This window comes from Penicillium psychrosexuale (assembly GCF_028828465.1).
Source record: "Penicillium psychrosexuale strain IBT 29551 chromosome Unknown utg000001l, whole genome shotgun sequence".
Classification (NCBI taxonomy): Eukaryota; Fungi; Ascomycota; class Eurotiomycetes; order Eurotiales; family Aspergillaceae; genus Penicillium; species Penicillium psychrosexuale.
Genome location: NW_026643186.1, coordinates 2,080,776 through 2,106,198, shown reverse-complemented (window position 1 = coordinate 2,106,198; position 25,423 = coordinate 2,080,776). Strand labels below are relative to the sequence as shown.

The 25,423-nt window shown below is 50.3% G+C and overlaps 9 protein-coding genes across 9 annotated transcripts; 4 read left to right on the top strand and 5 right to left on the bottom strand.

Annotated features, from left to right (window-relative positions):
• Window positions 1–749: 749 nt before the first annotated feature.
• On the bottom strand, window positions 750–2,470 carry N7518_000812 (uncharacterized protein; the record flags this gene model as incomplete). The annotated part of the gene is given in 2 exon segments (XM_057181740.1): window positions 750–2,225; window positions 2,243–2,470. 2 exon segments carry the CDS (start codon window positions 2,468–2,470, stop codon window positions 750–752), a joined length of 1,704 nt encoding a protein of 567 aa, XP_057047090.1.
• A 502-nt stretch (window positions 2,471–2,972) lies between these two features.
• Window positions 2,973–4,196, bottom strand: N7518_000811 (Rab geranylgeranyltransferase subunit beta BET2; the record flags this gene model as incomplete). The annotated part of the gene is made up of 5 exons (XM_057181739.1): window positions 2,973–3,015; window positions 3,072–3,196; window positions 3,248–3,696; window positions 3,757–4,042; window positions 4,098–4,196. 5 exons carry the CDS (start codon window positions 4,194–4,196, stop codon window positions 2,973–2,975), a joined length of 1,002 nt encoding a protein of 333 aa, XP_057047089.1.
• A 2,529-nt stretch (window positions 4,197–6,725) lies between these two features.
• N7518_000810 (uncharacterized protein) lies at window positions 6,726–8,816 on the top strand (the record flags this gene model as incomplete). The annotated part of the gene is made up of 2 exons (XM_057181738.1): window positions 6,726–7,254; window positions 7,309–8,816. 2 exons carry the CDS (start codon window positions 6,726–6,728, stop codon window positions 8,814–8,816), a joined length of 2,037 nt encoding a protein of 678 aa, XP_057047088.1.
• A 946-nt stretch (window positions 8,817–9,762) lies between these two features.
• On the bottom strand, window positions 9,763–10,519 carry N7518_000809 (ribosome biogenesis protein RRS1; the record flags this gene model as incomplete). The annotated part of the gene is made up of 2 exons (XM_057181737.1): window positions 9,763–10,369; window positions 10,455–10,519. The coding sequence occupies 2 exons, from the start codon at window positions 10,517–10,519 to the stop codon at window positions 9,763–9,765; spliced, it is 672 nt and encodes a 223-aa protein (XP_057047087.1).
• Window positions 10,520–10,789: 270 nt separating this feature from the next.
• N7518_000808 (mitochondrial 37S ribosomal protein mS29) lies at window positions 10,790–12,357 on the top strand (the record flags this gene model as incomplete). The annotated part of the gene is made up of 2 exons (XM_057181736.1): window positions 10,790–11,435; window positions 11,495–12,357. 2 exons carry the CDS (start codon window positions 10,790–10,792, stop codon window positions 12,355–12,357), a joined length of 1,509 nt encoding a protein of 502 aa, XP_057047086.1.
• Window positions 12,358–12,645: 288 nt separating this feature from the next.
• Window positions 12,646–14,075, bottom strand: N7518_000807 (aldo/keto reductase; the record flags this gene model as incomplete). The annotated part of the gene is made up of 5 exons (XM_057181735.1): window positions 12,646–13,226; window positions 13,311–13,449; window positions 13,523–13,745; window positions 13,814–13,900; window positions 13,957–14,075. The coding sequence occupies 5 exons, from the start codon at window positions 14,073–14,075 to the stop codon at window positions 12,646–12,648; spliced, it is 1,149 nt and encodes a 382-aa protein (XP_057047085.1).
• Window positions 14,076–14,379: 304 nt separating this feature from the next.
• Window positions 14,380–17,232, bottom strand: N7518_000806 (uncharacterized protein; the record flags this gene model as incomplete). The annotated part of the gene is made up of 1 exon (XM_057181734.1): window positions 14,380–17,232. The coding sequence occupies one exon, from the start codon at window positions 17,230–17,232 to the stop codon at window positions 14,380–14,382; it is 2,853 nt and encodes a 950-aa protein (XP_057047084.1).
• A 745-nt stretch (window positions 17,233–17,977) lies between these two features.
• On the top strand, window positions 17,978–21,422 carry N7518_000805 (uncharacterized protein; the record flags this gene model as incomplete). Its single annotated transcript, XM_057181733.1, has 2 exons — window positions 17,978–18,244; window positions 18,294–21,422. 2 exons carry the CDS (start codon window positions 17,978–17,980, stop codon window positions 21,420–21,422), a joined length of 3,396 nt encoding a protein of 1,131 aa, XP_057047083.1.
• A 531-nt stretch (window positions 21,423–21,953) lies between these two features.
• On the top strand, window positions 21,954–22,907 carry N7518_000804 (alpha/beta fold hydrolase; the record flags this gene model as incomplete). The annotated part of the gene is made up of 1 exon (XM_057181732.1): window positions 21,954–22,907. The coding sequence occupies one exon, from the start codon at window positions 21,954–21,956 to the stop codon at window positions 22,905–22,907; it is 954 nt and encodes a 317-aa protein (XP_057047082.1).
• Between the last annotated feature and the right edge of the window lie 2,516 nt (window positions 22,908–25,423).

Genomic DNA, 25,423 nt, shown 5'->3' with positions numbered 1-25,423 from the left:
GAACGGATAATTCCAAATATGGAGTCGTGGAAAGTGATAGAACACTGGTAGTGGATCGGTTGTTCTCAGCTGCTGCTTGTTGCAGGATTCGAATGATCTGTAGACTAGTGCTCTCATCGAACAGATATTGTGGGAGCAGGGAAGAAGTAATTGTTTGCTTTCCAAGCCTTCGCCCAATTCTAAGGTTACACTCTTCGACGACATCTAGGTTTTCAAAGACTCGACTATATTGAGCTCGAGTATAGTATGCATGATCATTATGAATAACGAGAAGATGGAGTTGGCGAGTGTTCATCATAGATGTGTCAGTAAGCTTGGAAAGGCCTGTCTGTACAGGGAGGTACAGAAGAAGTCGTTCGGACAGCTCTAGGACTTTACGAGAGGACACCTAAGAAGAATTGTCGAGATCTATACATGCTACATGGTAGAAAAACGTTTTTAATAGACATTTCATATTGATACTGGCTAATCATAACATTGTACAGCATATCAAACAGCCCATCAAGGATGGGAAATACAAATGGACACCCATGGATAATCACAATTGTTAGAAAATAGCAATCAGGCTGGGTGTCAATAAGTTCGGGTCGTCGGGCGAGCGCAAATCATGGTAAAGCTACCATTGTCACTGTCTGGGGTTTCGGTCACATCTTCGGTCATTTCGGAGCATTTCATATCATCACTGTATCGCAGGGTTGACCAGCAGATTGAATCTGGAATAGATCAACAGGGTCATGAGATCATGACATTTAGTTCGCATCGGTAGTCAAATAGTATCCAGAAAAGAGGTGCTCGTCTTCTGGGATGGTTTCTTCGGATGGAACTGTCTGGTCAATTGAAAGCCAGCCATTCTGAGCAGTATGCTCCTCTTCACACTGGCTGTCATAGAAAGGGTGCTTCGAGGGGGCTTGCAGGGGGTTGGAGCGATACCCAGCCTTGTCAAAGCCGTCGTATTCACCAAGATCAGGAAGGCATGGTGGGTCGAATCCAAAGTCATCAAGGAAATTACGTTTAGCAAATGGGGAGTGCCAACTGTGGGGGCCAATTCGGCCTTGGGGGTTCAGAATAGGCTCAATGTTCTCTTTGTCAACGGAGGTGTGTCCAATTCTCAAGGCATGACTACCGGTGTTCGTCTTTCCGTTCAAAACAAGGCGAGTGGGGGTCAAGGTGTCAAACTGCGTTCTGAATCCCGGGTCCGGGTAGGATGATTTGCTATCCTCTTCTTCCTTTTCCTGATCAACAAAAATGCCGAAGCCACCTTTGGGCCGCTTGCCAAAGGTGTTGACAGTAAGACCAAACTCTTCATCATCGCCAACATAAGAGTGAGTACGGTCCGCTGCACGGCGCGAGCGACGGAGAAAGCTTTGTTCTTCTTTGGCCTCCCCTTCCATGTTCTTGCGGCCTTTGTAGGCTTTCTGTCGCTTTCTGTCCACAGCACGGGGCACGTTGGGGTCGGCTTTGGTTAGACGGGTACTCCTGGGACGAGCGATGCCTCGTCTGGGAACTGGAGTCTCTCCCTTCAGTGGGCTGTAGTCCTCCACGTTACCCGTGATAATACGCTCCTTCAACAGACCTCCGTGTGGGGAAAAGACCTGTTCGGTTGGCTCCACGAGCGAAGAAGTACGTTCCATCATCTTCAAGACAGCACCATCCTTCTTCTGGTTGCGTCGACGACGCATCTGCAGCGTGGCGGAATCAAAAAGATCCATACCTGGCCACAGAACTCCTTTGAGTCTTGCGATTTCTTCAGCCCGAGTCTTGTCCATCTCAGGGTTGCCCGATGCCTGTGTCTGATCACCAGAATCGATAAAAGGATCAGGGGTATCCCTGCTAGCAACCCATGTTCTCTCCAAGGGGTCCGGTTTGTATCGGCGCTGTATCGGTGTCACGGGCAAAACCAATGATCGGTTTTCGTCAGTAGGTCCAGAAGCATCGACCGGCTGCAACCCGTCTGGCTTTGTGCCATTCGAGGATCGCATCGAGCGGAGGATGGGACCCGTTCGAGATTTCACATTGCTGTTTGCCATAGGCAAAGGGGTTGGCGTAGTGGGCGGGATGGTTGTCTCCGCATGTTGCTCTTTGTCATTGTGAGAATCAGCCAAGCGAGGGTCGAGGCAATCAGAAACTGGGGTAGTTGTGATTGTAGTAGTACTGGAGCCCTCAGGCTCGACATTGGGTGCTCGGTTTCTTGTATGTTTAGCGGCGGAAGCCAATGCGTCGTCCGACTTTCTTTTTTCCGAACTTCTTTGCTGGCCATGCGAGCAGACAGCTGCTTCGCGTAGCCATTGGCGTCAAACCAATCGTCGTATTGCTTGAGAAGCTCGATCGCGTTAGGATCGTCGGTGCGAAGCTTGAGCTTGAAGTGGCTAGCCAGATGAGCCTTGGAGGCAGCATGGGTCAACAAGTGAGAGACATCGCTGAAATGGGGCTGCCCAGGACAGATGCTGCACATGAGGATAGTCTCAGCCATGATCCAAGGCCCCGAAGGAGGCAACAACTAAACAGATAGAACGAGATGCAAATGGAAAGGGCAAAAACAACCAAACTGTCGAAGCCAAAGCAGGTGTGAATGAAGCTGGCGAAGGAGCGATGGAAGAGGACGAGAGACCGTTATAAGCACGTGCACAAGGCGGACGGTCGTTCCTGTCTTCCTTATCAATAAGCTATTGATATTCGAGGAAGGTGCGTATTGTTGGGTCGCGGGTAAGTCACGGGACGTCATTGATACCTCAAAAACAACTTTCATTCATCTTGTCATCATTATCTTTAGGTACACAATGGGTATGTGCCACGATGTCTTAACAGCTCTTGGGCCATTGTAGGGGGGTATGAAGCGGAATAAGTCAACGTGGTCATTATTCTCCCCCCGCATTGTATCCCAAAGTCCATAGGGCAAAGAACGCTGGGTTATTAGATTGCGGGAGGTTTCAATATGGATCGATCATTGATCCATCTATCAATCAACCAATGAACTACCCGGCAAGGCATTTGGTGGTGATTGACTTAGGCATGCAACTGTTGATTCAAGTTAGCAAATTATACGTTAGAATACCAGATGCTCTATAGCTCACTAAACAGCATCTATTTCTTCGAGGCCATTGAATTTCAGTAAGCTCAGCCCCGCAAGGCTGAAGTGTGTGTGATACACATCCACCATATTTCCCGGTCGATCAGCAAAGCCACCAGCATCGGGGTCCTACGTAATGGTTAGCAAGAGACTACACGGCACAATAGGCAATTAACCAACCTGGCATTGTAGGACAAATGCGGCGAGCTTCTCGCCATCGATCCAGTGCAGACGGTCGATCATGGCAAGGCTTGATCCTACCCACCAGCTATAGCAGGCATCTGCAAGCTTCTCTGGTCGACCATTGAAACCACCGCTTTCGATCTGGCGCTCGCTGAGCCAAGCTCCGAGTCGATCTTTATTCACCAAGTCTAAGCGACCAGCGATGGCCAACGCACCAATGCAAGTAAACACCTGGCCAGCGTGGGACTCGGCACCGGGACGAATGCCATAAGCTCCATCCAAGTTCTCACAACTTTGAATGTGAGCAACGGCTTTGGGGACATCGACTAGGTCCATCAGACGCAACAGTGACAAGGCATTGAGGGCACCATATAAGAATCGGGTATCTGTTTCGCCCCACTGGTCTCCCATGAAGGAGCCATCTGCATTTTGTAGGTTTGCAATGACTGTAAGTAATAGTTTAGTAAACCATCCTTGATATCAGTAAGTATAAGGGAATTCTGTACAAGACCCAACTTTCTCCTTGCCGCCTCGACCCCGCTTCTCAAGTTCATCCACAGCATCAATGGTTACGAGAATCTGAACGGCAGAGACAGTATATAACATATGGGCATCATGACCCGGGGCAGCACCGAAGCCTCCATTCTCATTTTGGCATGAAAGGACAAAGTCGATGGTCTCATCTCGAGGTAAGGTATCCGGATGACCTAGGATATGCAGGGCTGTAAGACCCCAATATACACCATTTAGTCGTAGGTGCTCGGTCAGCCAATATTCCAGCTCATCTTTCCGCTGTGTCGGTCAATCATCACCATTCACCCAACATTTTCTTTCAAGGAGCACGCACAGTGTCCAGGTTCTTGATGTAAGTAACATGCTTTGAGGTGTGTAGTTCAGAGTCTGCGGGGCTGACCCCGGCTCTACCAGGGCCCGATACTAGGGCCATGTCTTGGAATGATGGAGGTGGCTGATTAGAGGACGGACACTGATTGGATAGTGGATGTGCAGGTTAGTAGATCGAAGGTAGATCGAAGGATCTGAGAGCTTGTGAAATTATTAATGTTTTCAGTAGAAGGCGGTGAAGTTGTCAGCTAGATCCTTTATGCACGACACTGTGCACAAAACGTGGCTTGACTTTTTGATGGAAGAAGAAGAAAGCGGTTAGTGGGATTCAAAGATTATTTTTGGAATACTACTTGGTCCGTGACCACTCACGTGAGAGTCACGTGTGATAAGTCTCGGTTAATAATAACTATCTTATCGATTGTATAACTACTCCTGACAAGCCCTAAAAGGTTGTTATGTTGTACATTCTGCTACTATGTATTCAACCCTGATTGGTGGAAGCCCAATCATATCCACTCAGCATGCCCTGTGCACCACGCTCAAAGCACTGTCATCCCCGAGGCGCTAGTTTGACATCTCCAGCCATGTTTCAGATTGGATGGAACCTCAAATGAGAGGAATGCGAAAGCGAGGGCGGTGTGTAAGAGAACCTTGTGAGCCAGGAATAGGTAATAGGAATTGTATCCATGGGTGTCGAAGTATAACTAATGGAAATTGTGCGGGTATAGTTATTGCATGCAGATTAATATAAAACACAATCTATTTATTCTCTCTAGCGCCCCGGAGTATTATCAGCGTTGTAGCTCCGAGTCTTCCCATGTTATACAAAGTTTGGTGAACAATGCGGACCTCGGAAACCTCTCTGTTTCTAAAAATGTCTCTAAAACAGGAATTGAGCCATGGCCTGAGTCTTCATCGGTAAGCGGGAATATGGGTTCCAAGGTTCGACCCGAGACCCAGGCTACTATATTAATTTATAAAAGTGGACGCGGCACTTCGGACACGGACACGTTTGTGCATTAATTTAGCTCTTACCCCTGATATACAACGGGTTTGTGAAATAGATATAGAGTATTAATTGCTGATTACCTTGAATCCTATAGATAGAATATTTATACATGTATGTACATATATGTACATATCTATGCATCTATAGTAACCATAAATAACCCCAATCCCAACCGTGGATATTCCGGCAAGGGAAATCAGGTACTGTTTTATTGCACTGTAACTGGCTCGCCGATTTACCAATGACAGGCCACATCCACTGTAACGTAAGGCAACACATTCCGTGGCTCTGACCTACAAAAGTGGAGAGCTCTGATCATTCGTGTACTCCGGATGGAGTACAGCCCACTATCGTATCGAGTACATTCGAACTAAGCAAATAGAATCTCATGCCGTAAAGCTCCAGTGTCTTGGGTTTGGAGGTGACGCGAATGTCCATTGAGTAATTATTATTCACGGAAGTTAAGATATTTATGATGCTTATCCACCGTCACACTCGGATCATCGCAAGGTGTTGGGTCTAAGTGACGTTTCGCCCTTCAGGGGGGATCAGATAGAAATTAATATTCCCCTCTTTTTTCATAGAATTGTTTGTTGTATGTTGTAGATGTTGCAGTAAGAAGATTATATATGGAAATGTTTCAAGTCAATATAATTGTTATAATTCTAATTCTAATTCTACCATAACTAATTCTTATATTAATACCTAATAACTATCTCTGATATGATCGAATAATTATGACTTCTATAATACTAGCGCGGCTGGTCTGATAGTCTCTGCTCGGACTAGTGTACCGCTAAGTCTATTAGGAGAAACTTGGACTTTGGCGACTTTTTTTTGTTTACAATTCTGCAATTCCTCACCTTTCACATCTCCGACTTCGACAACTCCTACATAATACATACATCATACCTTGGGATCACTAATTGTTTCTTTTGACTTTGATCCACACGACTCCTATCTCGCCCCTTCCCTGCCGATCCCTTGAACTTCGAAGCGCCCAAAAAGAGGGGGAAAACGTGAACTCGCACTGAACAAGCCCCCATCTCTCAAAACCTGGAGATATCGGTGGGAACAATCGAATCCATAATATGAGGCTTTTGGTGAGTGATCAGCGGAAAATCAGGACCCGTCCATTGTTTCTACCATCTCGTTCCTAGCCTTGGCTGTCAACAAAGGGTCGAGGTGTGGCTTCTTTTAACTCGGGCTTTGCCTGCATATGTCACCTGCGGTCTCACCTCTTGTCTTCTTTTTTGACTCTTCTGTTTCCTCTCACTTGTCTCTGATTTTGCGCTGACCCTAAAACTGGCGCTCTAGATCCCGCATCCTCGATACTTCGTTTAATCCCATACTACTTTCGTCATTACACTGGACGTTCAGGTGGACAACATTGCCTATCTCCTAGTACTCCTCAGCTTGGAAACCCCTTCGCGCCCCCCACTACACGGCCAGACCTCGATCATTGATCCCCGTACAAATCTCTCAGCCGCATGCGTGACGTCGGCTTTAGAGCTGGCCAAGTACACATCTAGCAGCCCAAGGATCAATTCATCTGAAGCTCCACAAATTCTTGACCCCCAAGCCTTCACCATCCTGGATCGGGTCTAATTGCCGCCCAACATGTCGAAGCGAATGTCCACAGTGCCCAACCTCGATCTGAGCTCGTGCAAGACCGACTCGAAGAAGGATAAAGCCTCATCGCCTGTGACGCCATGTGACCGTAGTTCAGACGGACCAAGCCCCTTAACACCGCGTTCGCCCAAGTCTACATCGAGCTCCCCACTCTTCAAAGGCGCAACAATTCGCCCTGTCGCGCAGGACTCCGACAACAAGGCAACCAGCCCTATTCTCCCACATACCCCTGGCATAGAGCCTCCGACACCCGGCTTCACAGCCATTCCTCAACATTTCCCTTCTCCCAAAGACTCAAGGCATACGCGCGATGCCTCGAAATCATTTTTCGGCAACCTCAAAGCACCGAAACCATCCCACAAGTCACAACATTCAGATAGCTCGGAGAACTCCACCGAACATCCCAAGAGTAGAGGCAGCTCCAGAGAACGGAAGATTCCAATGGCTTCCAAACAGTACGAGTCAACGCCTGACCTTCTAGGGGCACTTGCCCGTACGAATGGAACCGAAAGGACTAGTGAGTTTCCCTCGCGACCTATGTGTGGATCATATCTAACAAAATATTACACAGACGGACTCTCAGGCCAAAATGATTCGCAGCAAACAGGCGCCAAGAAAGTCGGTACAGATTTAGAGTCCGCCGCGCCGAAGAAAAACAAACAACGATTTGCAAACCTTTTGACCCGATCTCGCTCCATTCGAGTTGACGACTCCTCCGGACCCAGGCCACCCCGCCGACGCCCCTCTACTGGTCTTGCGAAACTCGAAGAGTTTAGTCAAGGCGCAACGACGACCGCGAATCCACCCCGTTGTGCGACTGCGCGACCTGAACGCGGAGGCTTGCAGCCTCCCGAGCGCCAAGCCGACACCACGTCTTTGCGAAAAGAGCGTAGCCACGGTAATATGGTCGCGTCGGGTTCGTTGAGTCAAGTTTCCGGCGCCTCGGCTGCCATTTTCAACAATCTGAAGTCTTCATCAAGCGGCACTGCAGATCGTATTGGCAAGGCCGGGAAAGGATTCTTTAGCAAGATCACCCGTAGCGGCAGCACGAATGAGAGAGATATGATCACCGATGACTCGTACACGTGCTCAGTGATCAACCTACCGCTCATTGAGCAGGCGAGAAAGACTCGCATTGCGAAGAAGCTCGAAGACTGCCGAGACAAGACCGAGTTCTGGATGCCTGCCTTGCCATACCGCTCAATTGATTATCTAAACTTCAAGGGTTGCGAAGAAGAGGGCCTGTACCGTGTTCCCGGTAGTGGCAGGGAGGTCAAGCACTGGCAAAGAAGATTTGACACAGAACTCGACATCGATCTCTTCGAAGCCCCTAATCTATATGACATTAATACGGTTGGATCTCTCTTCAAAGCTTGGCTTCGTGAGCTTCCAGATGAGCTTTTCCCCAAGTCAACGCAAACGATGATTGCTATGAAGTGCGAAGGTGCCAAGACTGCACCACAGCTACTCAAAGACGAGCTCTCCAAGTTACCGCCATACCATTACTACCTCCTCTTCGCCATCACCTGCCACCTCAACCTCCTCCACTCGTACGTGGACCAGAACAAAATGGACTACCGCAACTTGTGCATCTGCTTCCAGCCCTGCATGAAGATCGACGCATTCTGCTTCCAATTCTTAGTATGTGACTGGAAGAACTGCTGGCAGGGTTGCTGGACCGAGAAGGAATACCTTGAACTTGAGAAAAAGATGGACGAGCGCGACCTGCGAGTCTCAGAAGAGCAGGAGGCCGCCAAGGCAAAGGAACGGGCCTCTGGCAGCCACGAACGCGCAGTCTCGTCTTCCAGCAGCAGCGCTGGGGAAGAAGCTCGTCAGCCTCTTCGTCAGCCCTTGCGCCAGCCTGCTCGTGAAACATCCCGTGAACCATCTCGTGAGCCACCTCGCCCAGAAACTGCTCGCCCCGAAACCGCTCGCCCAGCAATGGCTCGCCCAGAAATTGTTCGCCCATCCACCGCTCGCACCCGAAAGGCCCCGCCGAAGAATATCGAGACGGGACACACCCGGAGCATCTCTCAGCTTCCCGAGCTTGGCCCACCTCTCTCTCCTATCAAAATTTAAATCCGAAAGACGTCTTCCATGGCATAGACATGTCTCAGATGAAAACAGCTTCACGTCGTTATCTACCTTTTATGATCTGCGTCCAATTTGGCTGGCCCATTTTCCGTTCTATCTGCAGGACCAGATAGGATTGGACAAGTTGTTTCAGAATGGAACTACCTTCCACCACCACTTTTTCCTCTCCCCATACTTCTGGTACAATACCTCCATCGCCCACTAACCGTATGATTGATGGATATCCCCATTCCCATTTGGTCTCATATAGGGATCAGATGGCCCACAATATTCCCCTTTGATGTGTACATCTTTTGCTCTCTTGGCATCTTCTCTGAAATTGGCGAATGGCCGGCCGTTTCGTTTACTCGTACTATTTTGCTTGACTCGCATTGTTTCTCCCTCTTTTTTTCGCTGTCTTTTGTCTATTTGGAAGCGCAGCAAATCTCATTCCATGCTTTGCTTGATATTGCAACATCTCCAGATTCCCCTCTGCGGTTGACATTGATTTCCATCATCGCTATTTGCTCCATGCCCGTTTGCTCCGTTTTGCAATGGGGTCTACATTTACATTTTGCTCATTATTGTTTAAATTTTGTATCTAGCGTTTCCTTTCGAGGATTGTACAATAAAGAAAGCGGGAAGGCTCACTGTTCGGTTCGAGCAAGATCATTTCTGGTACAATAATCCCATAGCCTCGCACAGATAAATCAAAACTATTGAGCTATCTAGTAAAGGCCATCGCAAATATCGACAGATGCAATAAGAGTGCTTTTGGTGAATCACGGTAGGTCCACAATATATGAAGAATCCCATTCGACTCCCAACCCCAACGCCAGAGATGTAAAACGAATCAAGACAGGATAGCCAGAGGCCATAAAATAAGCGTGAAAAAGAAAAAAAAAAGAGCACGGAAGAACCCGATATAACCAGCTCATTCAACGACACCCTCTCACTTCGCACGAGCAGGGTTCGACCTCTTCTCATTCGACCGCTGCTTGCGCTCATTACGCTTAATACGGTCCTTGCGCTCAGTCCGCGACATACCGCGAATGTTGCTTCCCTCGGCATTAGCCTCGCCCTCTTTCTTCCACTTCTTCATATCAACCTCAACAAGCCATTGGTTCTCGTCGTCCTTGTTCTTGCCCTTGTAACCCCAGCGCGGCACCCACTCGCCCGAAGCCTCGTCGTATTGCAGCTTCTTGCGGCGCTCCTTGTCCTGGCCCGCAGCACCGGGCTGCTGGCTGTACTTGCCGATGCCCTTCTTGCGGGCGAACAGCTCCCATTTCGTGGGTGCCTTGGGGACGGGCACCGGCTTGTGGCGGGGGAGGTGGATGTTCGGCGCTGGCAGGGTGAGAAGAACGCCGTCGGAGACGGAGGTCTTGATCTCGCAGGTTGTCAGGAGCTGGTTGAGCAGGACTTGGACGCCGTCGCGGGCTGTTGCTTTCAGCGAGGCGTTCAGGGTTTGGTCTGCGGGGAGCTCCAATGGGTTGGGGTCGTTGACGAGCAGGTGGCCCAGGTCGAATGTGTAGGGGGTGGGCTTTGAGACGGTGATTGGCCTGGGTATGGACGTTAGTTTATATTTTTCTTCGTTTTCTCTTCTTGGCTTTTTGGTCGTGTATGCGGTTCGGAGGGGGTTCTTACAGTCTCTCGGTCTTGGAACCAGCCGCAGCCTTGGGCGCGGAGTTCGCCATCTCGATATCAGACATAGCAATACTGTAGTATTGGTAGACTGTTGATGTTCAAAGGTTGGTATCAGCCCGAAGAAAAAAAAAGTTGGTTATCAGATACAGCCGCTTCTACTTTTCTGCCATGACTAAGGCTTCCCGACCGCCTTTCCTTCTCAGGGCGGGCGGATTTCGCATCAAATTATTGACCGAAGTGTTAACTGCTGTTGTTCTCTCAACTCAATTCCCACCCACTTCTCCATCTCAGCACCGGTTGTCCCCTCACTGGCTGCGCCGGTGTTTTTGACAACAATGGCCTCCTCGTGGTGCTGGAATTGCCTCTCGAGGCTTCGCCCGACACCGCGAGCACTCCTCCCGCCGTCCGCAACGCCCCGGATTTCGAGCGCCCCCTTCCACTCCACTGCCGTGCACTATGCCCTGCCGGCCAAGAAGAAGGGAGCTAGCTTGACCTCCATGAAGCACAGACAGTCAACCAGCTTGAGAAGGAAGAAGAAGAAGGTCGCTGACCGCGGCGGACGTCCCCCAGCCGTGGGTGAGCGCAAGGCTTTGCGGAAACGCATTGTCCTGAGCAACCCCAATGCCCTCGAGATTGAGGGCATGCTGGAGCTGTCCCCGGAGACTATGGTTGATTCCCGTCTCCGTGGTACCGTCTTGGGATTGCCTGTGCCGATGATCGATCAATTGAGAGCAGTGCAAGCTTTCAAGCCTAAACAGGGCTGGTCGATATTCCGCCGGCCTGGAACAGTCCTTCGTCGTGATACCATTGAGATGGGTCGTTTGTTTGAGCAGATCTCTGGGGATGGCGATGAGGCCCAGAAGGGCAAGGTTGTCAAGAAAATTGTTACTGGTATGAAGGGATCTGGCAAGACCGTGCACTTGCTGCAGGCTATGGCCATGGGCTTCTTGAAGAAGTGGGCTGTTATCACTATTCCCGATGGTAAGTGTATTTGCTGGTGTATATTCAATGTTGCAGCTGCTGACCTGTCACTCTTGCAGCCCGAGATCTTGTGTCCGGTGAATTCGCCTACGCCGCTATCGAAGATAGCAACCCGCTGAAGTATGTCCAGCCTACTGCAACCTCGGCTCTGTTGACTCGCACCGTCGATGCCAACCGGGAGCTCTTGGCTAGCCTGAAGGTTTCCCAGAAACACCCGAGTCTGAAGATGTTGAAGCCTTCCTCGACTCTTGAAGACCTCGCCAAGCTTGGATTCACTGATCCTGCTGTCGCCTGGCGGGTCTTCCAGGCTCTTTGGACTGAGCTTACTGCTACTGCCCCCGCCGCAGGATTGGAGAAGGACTTCCAACCCCGTCCTCCTATGCTTGTTACCGTGGATGGTTTAGCCCACTGGATGACCGAGAGTGCCTACCGCTCCGCTGAACACAAGCCGATCCATGCGCACGACCTCATTTTCGTCCACCACTTCCTCTCATTGCTGAAGGAAGGTGATTCCCTGAAGAATGGCGGTCTCCTCCTTTACGCCACCTCATGCTCGAACAACCCCAACCCCGAGGGTCTCAAAATTGCTCTGGCCCGCTTGGCCGCCCGTCAGGCCGGTATCAGCGCCTCCTCGCCGGAATTCCCGCAACTACCAGCCTACAGCGATGCCGATCCTCGCGTCCTGGACTTCTTCCAGTCCGCAGAGAAGGCTGTCAGCCCACTCGAGTTGCAGACGCTGGGCGGCCTCACTCGCGACGAGGCTCGTGGTTTCATGGAGTACTTTGCCCGCAGCGGCCTGCTGCGTGAGATCATCAATGACCAGTGGGTGAGCGAGAAGTGGAGCTTGTCTGGCGGCGGTATCATCGGCGAGCTGGAGAAGTTCGGCCGTCGTGTTCGCGCCACTGCTTCTGTCTCGAAATAAGGGTTCTATCTTGCATTTCTTTCTCTTGTCTTATCTCCGGCTTTCAGATTTGTGTTTCACGTTTACAACTGTATATCGGATCCTGGGGTTTTCCTTGTGTGTTCTTTGCCCATGTATTTTACAAATCTCACTTGGTCCGCTTGTGTCTGTATGCATATAATGGATTTGTTTTTGGAAAAGTTTTATATTCTTCGTCTCTTGCACCTACACGATAACGAAAGACTAATCCGAACAATAGAGACTCGACGTTGAATCGATCCTCTAGTTCACATCCAATCCAGCAACACCTCACGCATCCAACTTCTTCGGCCTAGGCGCACGTACCAAATCAGGATAATCAAACTTAGCCGCCACATTCAAGAACGAATTAGCCGGATGCGCCTCCTTACGCACATCATCCCCACGACACAAAAAGTTCATCGGGAAGCCAACATCAAACTCAGAAGCGCCCTCAATCTCCGCCAAATCCTCATCGGACAAATCAACCCCAAGCCCCTCAATATTACCCAACAAATGCTCAACCGTACGCCCACCCACAATCGGAACCACATACGGCGCCTTGCGCATCACATACGCCAACGCAACACTGGTCAAAGCAGTTCCATGCCGACCCGCAACAGCCTCCAACACCTTCGACACCGCAACGTCCCGCTCCGTCACTGGATTCTGTCGTCCGGGGTTCCCGCTCCGGGCGATCTCTTCCCGCTGCGCGGTTGTTTTGAATGCGCCGCCGCCGAGAGAGGCCCAGGGTGCGAGGCCCATGCCTTCGGACGCGGCCATGGGGATTATGTCGCGCTCAAAATCGCGCGTTGCGGCGTTCCACTTACCCTGGTAGACGGAGAAGGGGCGGAGGCCGTGATCGCGTGCGTCTGTGGTTTTTGATTTTGGTTAATTTGGCCTTGGACTTGGTTTGGGGGAATAGCGGTAATAGCTAGCTGTAATGTAAAACTTACATTGGTTCGCCTTGCTCACGATCCATGCGGGGGTATCGCTGATACCCAAGTATAGAACCTTCCCAGCTAAGACCAGCTGGTTGAGCGAGGTCATGACCTCCTCGATAGAAGTGCTGAAATCCCACCAGTGGACGTAGAGCTATATATACGGAAGTTATTTGTTAGAATAGCCCGGGGAGTAAGTAAGCCGGAAGAAGCGAGCAGCCACGTACTAGATCGATATACTCCGTCCGCAATTTCTTCAGACTTGCTTCGACAGACAGCTTCAGGCTTTTGGCATTATTGCCGACGAAGTTCGCCTGAATCTCAGACTTGTTGTGCGTGCGGTAGGGCGAGGTATACTTTGTCGCGAGGACGATTTGGTCGCGCACGCCGCGGGCTTCCATCCACTCGCCGAGCCATTTTTCGGATTCTTCGGCTTGGTAGTTGTTGGCTCTTTTGGTTTTGTTAGTGATTAGATCTTTTAGGAATATTCAACACAGATTGATTGGTAATATGCATACGTGTCGATGAAGTTACCTCCGTTCTCGTAGTATGTATCCAGGATCTTGAAAGAGGTCTCTTTGTTGCATTCGCCGAGACGTTCTTTCCTGTTTTAGTGTAAGTTATATTGTGTTTGGATATATAAGGTAGGTATTCCACGTACCAGCCATCGCCGAAGTTCATCGCTCCCAGGCATAGTGGGCTTACTTTGACGCCGGCAGTGGGCGCCAACAGCCGGTAGCGGCCGAGATGGGACTTTGGGGTGGCAGCTGGGGCAAACATGATGGAAAGGGGGATTCAGTGTAATTTAGTATAGAATTGAGGATTGAAGATTAAGAGGATCAGGAGGATCTCTTTCCTTTATAGCCGAAGTCATCATATGCGGGGTTGAATGTGTTAATAATCCGGTGGTTGCATCGAGGTGTAGCATGATGCCTTTAATTCCTAAGTCCGGCCAAAGCAGCATTTGGAGGGGATTTAAGGTTAACTCCGGTTTTATGCAATAAATGCTACTTATTTACTCTTTCGCATGTTGAAGTAATGAAATAAGCCCTCGTTCTATTTATAGCTGAGATCCCGTAGAACTTCAACTGGACACTATATACGGGGCTATCCCCGTCCCATCTCCAGAATACTCCTCCTCAGTCGCCTCCTCAGTCGCCTCGTCAGTCTCGGATTCCGGGTCATCGAGATCGTAGAATTGGTCATATATATCATCCACAATCTCTCGGTACTCCATCAAATAGTCATCAAGTTCAGAATCGCCCTCTCCGAGAACACCACCCCAAGTTTCCTGCTTTGGGGGAATCACCACTGGACCTGGTGTCCAATCAGCATTCCTATTATCCTTAGTAGCATCGCGAACAGACACAGATCTGGCCTTCCCCTTATCAATAGAAGGAGCAACCCCCCTGCCTTGGCATCGAGGACACTCGCAGTTCCTTCCAAATAGCTGCACGGCATGCATATTGAGATCGAGGTCTTCGCCGACGGGATCAGCGATCCTATAACGTTGATAGGGAATTCTGATCTCTTCCCCGGCTTTGATGTCCTTGTTCGCCCAGATCACTACGCGGTTAGGGACCTTGTCATCGTATCCCCACAGTGCGTTCTCAAAAGGGCGACAGGAATGATTGAACATGCTTAACCCAGGAAAGAGGTAGAAGTTCCCAAATGATGGCTCCATTTCCGAGATGTCTTCTTTTTTTTCTCTCATTCTACTCTGTAGAGTTGGGTGCAGTACCGGTTTGGGACCATCACGGTCCTTGAACGTTGGGTTTGCACCTCGCCGCGTATGTTCCCAGGGTACAGCATTGACTAGCAACTTCCGCAGCACCGTCTGAATAACCCAAGTATCGAAGGAGAGGTCGCTGAATATGTCCACTCCAAGGTTGGAGAGGATATCAAAAGGTACCTGGATATTCCCGGCCAGAGTAAAAGGGAACCAGCTGTCCCTCCAGGGCTCGTTCGTATCGGTACCTGCCTCGAGAACGAGGAGTTCGTTGATCTCATGCGCGAGAAGATTAGGGTCCTCTTGGCGGCGATGGAGCGTAAGTTCAAGCACACTCTTCAAGAGTAGACTCAAAATAGTCCCGTGGCGTTCATTGGTGTGGGTGAAATACTGCGATCCGCCCCATGCCACTTTATTTGGTCGCATGGCATCGTGCAACCATCCCCAATCGAGACCACAGAATTCTTTGAAATGGTATGTTTCGCGCGCAATGTCCAAGCAATGAGGAGCCACTCCGTCTGATATTGCATCATTGGGAAAACAGAACAGCAGACCGCCCCTAGTAGCTCTGGAGTAGCCTACATCCACACATTTACATATTATGTCAAGGCACGCGCAATCATCCGGGTGTACCCGTCCGGAAAGAGGTGCCGGGTTACGAATGGAGTCCCAGTTGTGCTCGATATGCCGAACCAAGTCTGGGTTAATCACGGCTTGACAGTTGTCACATCGTGGGGCATGGAGAGGGTCTTCACTTTCATCGTCAAGCAGCCTGTTGGGGATGAGAATTCCGCGAATAACTGGTTCCTCGTAGTGAATCATGGTTCCTGCTTTGATGTTTGCAGTGGCAAAGACCCCTAAACCATTGAAGGAATTGTCCTCTTTGAGGGTGGGCTGCACCTGGCATGTCCGTTGGGGAGACTTCCCGCCATTGCCACTAACCGTGAAGATATTTGCATTGAGTGCATTGATAAAATATGGTGCCTCGCGTCTCACGTCTGCTTGGTCGTATGGATATCTATCGGCGCCTGAAATCCATCCTCGGCTCCACTCATGTCCGTAAAGGGATGGATGAAGCGCTGACGGATTATCTCTTCTGTGCTCGATCTCCGCTCTCACGGGAGCGCTCACCGTCATCCTTTTCTTAGGAACTGACATATCGCGGTATGACAGGGGTCTTTGGAGTTGACCCTGCATATGGTCTTCGAAATCATCCCAGCAATTCAGTGCTGCGAGGCTGAGACTGGTGATGCTGTGAAGAGCGTTCCTCAGAGTTGGGATGAAATAGTTGATACCGTTTGCCTTCCTCATTTGCAGGACCTCCCTTGTCATTGGGACTCCCTTGATCTTCAATTCTACCATCAGGTGCTGCTGGATGGCGTCCCAAACACGGGTATACATTCCTGGCCGCTTGTTCCTTTGGGTTGCTGTCGTCAACACTTCGCAGAGAAGCTCTCCGCGATAGGCGTCTCCAATGGCGAGATCGAAATAGCCCAGCAGATAATGACAATAAGCACGGCTGTTCCAGTAAGTTGGATTGTACGGGCTCAGTTTAATTGCTGCTGTGTACATTTCGAGTGCAGACATATCTGTTCTCGTGGCAGGGCTCATTACAGGTCTTGGCTCACGATGGATACCCCAATGACTCAGGTTGCTTTGTCTCGAGACCCCAAAGCGCTCATCACATTCGTATTCCCATAGACGGCGTTGTAGGTCTGTCTTTCTCCCGTCTGTGCTTAGACCCCTTAATGTCAGTTCATCGGTGAGTGTATCTTTTGTCCAAAGATCCGGATCTCTGACGTTCAGCCCGTGTACAAAAACCCTTTGCTCCAATGCATCTAGCCCCTGCACGCCGTTGTAGGTCTCATCCAAGCCCTCCGCGGTGAACCGGGCTCGTGCATCATCACGCGAGATAGGCAGAATTGGATTGCTCATCAGGTGTTCATAGACATTGTGAGCCAACGCATGCATTACCGATTCTTCTTCTTCGATTGCTCGTGTATAAGGTCGATTGGCATGTGCCTTCCATGCACGTCCGAGGGATTCGTCTGGCTGCTGCCAAAATCGACGGGCAAGAAACGCGTTGTCTTCAGTCAACGCCGGGGCTAGTGGCGCTCGATTGAAAAGATCCGGCCGCTTTGGAAACGGGGGTGGGTGGACAATTTCTCCACCTGGGTAGACCTCGTATAATCGTTTCCTCGGATCCATTTTGATACCTTGGTGTATCTAGAATAGACAATCGTTCTAGGGATGGGTATGTGAACGTGGAAAGAGTATGGCAGGTCTCAGGATTTCGATTTCCTTGGGCCGCATGAGACTGTGAGTCCAACACAGACCCATGGAGTTGCCATGAGAGTATAAATGTCAGATTAGTATCATACTTGCCGCAGATCATGGCTGAAGGAATCCCCATATCAAAGGGTCGGGAGACAAAGAAAGAGGATGGTTTATTTTCGGAGAGAACGCCGATTGAGGGTATAGTCCAACAAAGAACAGTGAAAAAGACGTGTTCTTTTGGAATAAACTTGCTTTCGCAACAAAGGAAGACAACAGGTCCCTTGAATAACTTCATATCACCAATATGCCTCGGAGGTCCTTGAAATCCACTCCACTTTTAGCGGGAAAACCGCCAAGTATACTCCGTACTAGAGATAGCAAAACAAAGGATGAGATGCGACTATGGGATTTTCTGGAAGGCTTGTAATCCTAGGCCTCCAAGCCCTTGGATGCATCCCAATAGATACATGTATATATGCCCAACGGGCAGTGGGCTGTCGTAGTTAAGAAGTTGCACTGGAAGTCTCGTGGGGGTGACGACCCCGTGCTGACCCCAACCCCAACCCAACACGAGGATCAACACAGCCCTGGAGGAATCCTTCGACACCTTAAAAAGACCGGACTCTTGAAATATTCTCATGTCTTGTCTTTCTAAAGTGCTCTGATTCATCTTACCATGCACGGACAGTCTGGTCCTCCCTCACAGCCAGAATGGCGACTTCCTCCGCGTCTCTCCTCGCCGTCGCAACCAGGGCCTCCTCCGCCTCCACGTCCCCCGGTTGCTTCATATGCACCAGCTGTTCAATATTCGCCGGCTGCTCCATATTCGCCAGCCAACTATGGACCGATTTCAAATCCACAGAGACTGCCATCACCGAGTGCGGGTGCGGATACAACCACGTGGGGAGTGCGGTTCAACCAGAGCTCCGGCCCCCCATTGCCGGTAAGTCGAACGTTAGAATTTCAAAGTCGCATAACTAACAGTCGCATAGCCTCGACCTTCAAGTACAAATGAGCAAAGGTACGCCTATGCGCAATCTCAGTCGTATCCATCTGTCGCAACTCCTTTTCACGGAATCCAACCCTCTCCGCCCCCACCTTCATATACAACACTACCACCACCACCATCTGGTGTTCCACAACCGCCGCCAAAAATCCCACAAGGCACTCAACATGTAGCGGACCAACAAGGCGATCAGACGGGGCGAGCTCCACTGCTCGCCCAGGGCGCAGGAGCGGCTGCGATGCCTGGGTCTTACGAATTCCGCCCTGCGCCTACCCTCAATACAAATACTACATCTATCGGCGCATCGGCTCTGGGCCCTGGAACTCCATCGGATTGGGAGCATTTTGGCCCAACCCCTGGGCACTTTGATGATGCAGCGTGGTTCCCACCTCGCAGGACGCCCTCTCTGCATCACGAAGGGTCTCAACCACCATCAAGGCTTCCGGACGATGTTCCCAACGTGTCTGTGGAAGACGAGTCGGACATTGTCGCTCGTCCGAGAACAGATACAAATCAAACGCTTCCAAGTACTGTCTCTGGGGTCACACAGTCGGGACAGGGTGGCTCAAATTCACCCGTCAGTCCATGCACAACACATGGAATACCAACACCGCCCCAACTGGTCCGCGCGGATACCACCAGCTCTGCCTTGTCTACAGGTGGACGTTCAGAAAGCATCGATGACGTAATAAATGCATGGGTTCGCCCATTATCGCCTGCGCATAAACCAGTTCAACCGGAACATCAAGGCCTCCCCGGCGCATTCTACCAGAATAGCCCAGTAGAGCGCCCGCAGTCAACGCAAAACAGCTCGTCATTTTTCGACCATTTGCAATCGGGCTCGAATGGTTCTGCGCAAGTGGTCGAAGGACCCAGAAGGGTGGCTACGCCAGTAAACCAAGACCCCTTCGAAGATCTGGACCCCTGGGCCAAATCATCATTGGAAAGATATGTCGCCATGCTACGTAAGGAGGCAGTGGCTGACTTAGATGAAGAACGATATAAGATCTTCACGGCTTTTATGGCCAAAGAGACTAAGCTCCGGCAGATTCTCTATAATATTGAGCCTGAGCCTGAAAGTAAATCGCTGACTCTGCAAGCTCCTAATCCTGCCCCTCCTCAGCCGCTACCAATTTCCAATAAAGGCGAACCAGCTGTTGAGTCGGGACTGATACCCGTTGCGTCAGAAGAAATTCCTCCCTCGGCGGCAACGGCAACAGAGGATGAAGATCTCGATGATGTTGGCAGTGAGTACAGTTCAGGTGGTCGTCCTCTGCTCGTTAAGAAAGCGCAAGGAGGCTCGCAGGCTGTTCTGGGCTTACCTACTGCGCCCTCGGGCGCAGAGTCGAGTCCCTCAAGACCCTTATCGATCATATCCATGGATACGCAGAAGCAAGTCTTGGAGCCCTTGACTACGAACCCCCCGCGGCCTATATACACGCCATTCCAGTATACAGAGGGTCCCCAGCGAGGCTCGGACAACCTCACCTTTGCTCGCCCGGCATATCAAGGCTATTCTGACCTGCGGCAAGCAGCTGTCAGTGGGCGAGTCATGTCAAATGCACCAGCACCTACATCTCGATCGAACTCAAATACTGCACTTGCTTCTTCCGCGCAGAAAGATCCTGACGAGACCTTTTTGGGTCTAATTCGTCACAAGAGCGTCGCTTATTCTAAACCGGCTGAGCGAAACTCTCCACCGGTTCCATTGCTGCCAGAAACTCTTCGTCAAGGCCGGTCGAGGGGCCTCGTGGAAGAATTACGCACCATAGTACGGACACCCTTGGACAAACGGTCTGAAAGCTCATGGCACATCACGACTCGGGAAGAACTTGAAAATTTTCCTGATGATTTTTCGTACATCCGACGGACCGTTGATCAATGGGAGGAGACAGCACGAGCCAGACGGCAAAAGCTGGAACACGAGCGCATGGCTCGTCAGGATGAATCTGAGCGGCACATCGATGATCTTTTCAATGGGAAAGAGATCGGGTATGCAGACATCAATACCTTGGAAGAAGAATTTCGGCAAAGCGAAGCTCGGGTCCAATTAGAGGAGGAACGACACGAAGTAGATGATTTCATGACACATGTGTTCAATCCCTTAGATGAAGGCCTAAAAAATGAGATTTCGGCACTTCGCAAGTCCTACGACTCTGCTCTCAATCAACTCGACCTTGATCAACAGAGCAAAGGTTCACCAAGCGAGCGAGGCAGCCCATCCGTGACCATGAAAATTGTCAACGACCTTCACAAAAAGCTTGAGATCCGATTCCAGAAACGTCTTGATATAGCCCTTGACTGTGAGCAACGACGGAAGAGGGCTGAGCGGCGACCACTTGTGGTCATGGGTGATATATCTGGTCTACAAAAACTAGACGGAGAGTTTGACCAAATGGAACGGCGAAACATTCTGGAAGCGTGCAAGGATCGTGATGACCGAGCCAACCGACTCATGGATTCCTTCGACGACGCAATCTTGCACGGGCTAGGTTTAAATCAGAGCCTCCTGGACGAGGTTGCGTCGAAAACAGCCCGACTAGATACCGCCACCTTCCGAGCCTCCGGTCTACCGCGCTCTGAAATTGGGCAGATTCTCAAATCCGCGGCAACCTTTGCGGCGTCGCTCGGAGCTGATTCGGAGGCCATCATCCGCAGCGCTGGGGTTGCAGATATGATCCTAAACGATGCCGACTATGGAGTCTCCGTCGCTGAAGCGCGATATGCCAACTCAGATCCGGAGATTTTCCATCGGCTGGGGGCTGAGAAGATAAAAGAGGATGAGAAAATCCAGGGTGAAATGGGTTCAAAGTTGCAGAGCATTCAAGAGGGGCCTGTGCAGATCGAGGCCACCATTCAACGCCTTCTCCTTGGCTTGCACAACGACCCACAAGCCGCTGCCCCTGTCTCTCCAGTTCAAGGCTTCTCCTCAACGAGCCCATCTGGGGAAGTGCCTTTACATCCTCCAAGTCTTCGCCCTTCGACTACTAGCCCGGGTCCATCTCCCAGTCCCGCGCCCGTGAGCCAAACTACGGATGAAGACTTGGAACATAAACAGAGGCTTCGCAGAGCATTAGAGGCAGCCAAGCAGCGCAACGCTGCCAGGGGCCATTGACCGAGTTGGGGGCCGAATGGAACATCCACGACGCGACGAATTGTGATGAATTTCCTTGCGTTTCTAGCATACCCTTTTATCTGTTTCCTTGTCCTGTCCTTCAAATGTTGTGTTTCTGCTGCCACGCATTTTTGGTTGATACCCACTTTATGCAACTAGTTAAATGAAGACTGCCCCATGACATTCGTTCTTTCTTTAATCAATCAACCTTTGTATCCAAGATTGGTTCCGCTTACTCCAATCCTCGACCTCATTCGCTATTAGGATTAGTAGAATTCGAAAACAGATTACCCTTGAGACATTCACGCTTTCTTTCAAAACGTTGCCAGCTTGCGCTAAACTTCATTCAGTCAAGGAAAGTCCCACATTGTTTTCGTAATGTAACTCTACCCAGGGAGGGGCGAGTTTACAAACATTGAACATTTGAAGCGGGGGCTTGGGCATCTTTCAAAATATTCACTTCCCCGTTGCCCAAAAACTCAACCAGTTGACTTCATTGCTTGCTCAACTTGAATCCACATCCAGTTCACAATGCAACCAATTTCTAGAGTTGACTGGGACAAAGGTGATAATGATGGGCTTGTCACTGTCGGTTCCCATAACCTCTACCTGTCCGTTTCGGGGCCAGATCGCAAGCCTGGAGAGCCTATCGTCGTTCTCATGCAAGGCCTTGGTAGCACGGTTGATGAGTGGATTGCAGTGCGAAAGCTTGTGGTTCCATTTGCCCGTTGGTTGAACTATGATCGTTCAGGGTTGGGCAGGAGTGAAGGTCCCAACCAAACACCACCAAGCATATCTGCAGCATCAGTCGCAGCAGAGCTTGATACCCTTCTAAGGAACGCCAGTATTGAGCCTCCGTTTATCATTGTCGCCCACTCATGGGGAGGCTACACTTCTCGCGAGTTTCTGGAACTCAGGCCCAATGATGTCGTGGGCATGGTGTTCGTGGATTGCAATACTGAACGTTTATTTGACAGTGGTGCGTGGGGTTGGGACGTTTTCGGTCCAGTCCTCGGTGACCAAGACTTTGTTGAAACCACCGGTCTTGCAACGTCCCATGTCCTATCCGAGGAGGAGTGGAAAGCCGTCAGAGACCAGCAGGCTAATCCCCGACATCGACCTACCGAGGCTGCTGAGTTGCAGGCGGTGCCGAATAACAGACGGGCATTGGCCCACAAGAATCAACCTGAAAAGCTACCTCTCAAGGATTATCCGGTCAGTGTCATCATTGCGGATACACCTAAAGATTTCCAGAAAATGTATGACTTTGGAGTGGCCGCAGGCAATGGAACAGAACAAGAACGAGCTCTGTTTCGAAAATGTCTCGATAGATGGCGCGAGATGAATGAGGACTGGCAAAGAGATCTTTTGAGGCTTTCTCGTCTCAGCAGATCTGTTCGTCTGCATTGCAGTCACAATGTGCAGCTTTTACAACCACAGAGCATAGTTCAAGAAATACAGTGGACCATAGACAGCTGCAGATAACCCTCAATCTGCTAATGAAGCCTTGAGCTCCCGGCTTGCAAATCGGACCCTCCAATGATGTGACTTTGCCTTTTGATCCTTGATAAAGAATTTGGAGCCTCGGAGGAATGGTGCGTGGTTGCGACCGGGCAGGTGCGTCCGAATATTGCTGGTGGAGGGCCATTTTCAGCGTCAGGAAGTGCCAGTTTCGGCCGTCCCAGCACAAATGGTTTCTGTTTAGGGGGTAAATTGTCTATTTTGATTATTTTGTCTCGTACAATTAGTTTATAGCCAATTCCTACTGTGTGAACCCCGGTTATTGTCTGCATTCTTCTAACTGTATTCGAGTTTATAATATTCTAAGATTGTATGTTTGTCGAAGTATACGCCTTGTTCGGGTCAACAGCACAAAATTTGACGGAGTCTTTTTCCCGATGTTACACAAAGAACCTTTTGCATCCTGAACTTGTATTTTTGGCTATAAACATCAGCACTATAGCATTATGTCTTAACCACCTCCAGAGTTCGCAGGACGACTTTGGTAATAGAACCAGTGGTTGACATCATACATTCTTTCCCCCTTCAGAAGACCCGTAAGATTGCGATACAGTTTGAAGGCCATGCTGATTTTGCTTCCTCCTCCTTCGTGCCACTGTGGCTGCGTCACGTACAGGAGGAATTCTGTCAAGTGATCCAACGTGCAGGACAAAAAAGAACAGCGCACAGACGATATCTCCGAACCCTCAGCGAGCCAAACCCAAGAAATTTAGCCATCTAGGGCTTGTGTGAAACTGACCATTTCTAGGCGCCGAGGGATGGCGATTGGCAGACGATAAAGCCGAGCCAGAGAGCTAAACGCCAATTTCTGCCGATCAACGCTGTTGCGCAGTCAAAAGTGGCTGCCGCAGCTCGACCGGTCCTTGTCTCCAGCTGCCCCGCATTAACTTGCAGGGATAGAGGATTACCTCTAAACCCAATACCCAATATGGCGGGTCTTGCTGTGCCGCACAGTTCCCTGCGTGCCGCGCTCGGATTCGCTACGCTTTCGCACTATACAATGGATATCGTCATCCCCGGACACGCCGCTACAACATAGTCTCCTGCGCAGGATTTTTGGACCACTTGACATGTCGACTTCGGTTACAGCTCGGTGATCCACTCTTTGGTGATTTGTCTGCGCGATATGCAAGGCAGACCCCTGCTATCACCAACACATCTATGATCCTGGAGACCTCGAATAGTGTCTGAGGGCTTTGCGGCGTATGGGATTGCTTATCCTCGGCTGTGCTCGCCGTCCTTGGGAGTCAAGAGCCTCAGTATTCTCATGGGAGTGTCTCCATGTCTTCCAAGCCAATCACCATCCTCGTTTGGGATAGTCTGTCACATTCGACCACGTTGATGGACAGGGATATTGCGCTTTCTTTGTTTTTCTCTTTGAGGGTTGTTGCGTGGCACCTGGACAAAGAGAGCATCGGGTGACCTATCCGAGAGCCAGCATCCTAACAATTCTCCACCATGGAAAATACCAAGGCGCAATCCTAGCCACAGAAAAGGAACTTATCTGAATGGTGGACCCAAGTGAGGCTGCTCTGGAGCTTGGAAACAATTTCCAATTCCTTTTCGGTTTCTCGGGCGGCGATCGCAGCTTGTGCCTTTGTGGTTTGACCTTTGGAGTGTACGGGAAGCACGGGAAGTACTATTCCCGTTATCTCGTTCCTGTCCTTTTCTCTGCTCTTTTTCCCCTGTGTCGGGGTCAATATCTATACCGCCAACAGCGTCTACATGCAAATACGAGATGCAAGCTTTGCATTGGCCAACTGTAGAATCAGCCACCGTGCGGCTCTCGGGCATCAACAGACAACATACCATGATTTTTAACTTTCAGTCGATTCCAGTCACATTCTTTTCAGTTGCATGCATTGCTCTCGGACAAAAGAGCGCAGCATCTTTACGAGACATGGCCCTGTGTTCCCCGGAGACCGCCGTAGCCATGCCCGAGGTCAGAATCTGTTTTCGGGTGCCAACCACTAAACCCCAGATCTTACCACAAGATCCCCCATTAGTGGATGTCTGTGCGCTGTGCGATGATGCTGATCCTATGAGACGGTACTAGGATTAAACGGCGCGGCCTTGTCGAGACATCACCCCTTCCTTTTCCTCCTGCGGCACCTCCCATTGAGGCTCCAAATCCCCCCCCCCCCCTCTTTGCGATCTGAGCACTCACCTTTCACTAAGCGCTGTTGGGTGGGAAAAAAAAAAACCTGGCAAATCCAAAGATCGATTCCCAGCCGGAAAGGTCGGAGATACAATTATTTTGCGCAGGCGAAATGAGGACAAAGACATGAAAAGCATTGTGTCTCTTCAATGGCCCCTGATTATTTAAAGCGGGCGCCAGGGAAGCCAGTTCCATGGTTCAGTGTACCCGCTTCCGTCCATGGGTCGGGAGAACTCTGTGAGTCTACCAAAGTCCACCGTGTGGGAAAATACGCTGCTCTTCGAATTCTGTAGCCCCTCTTTTGATTTCTGGAGGGGACGCC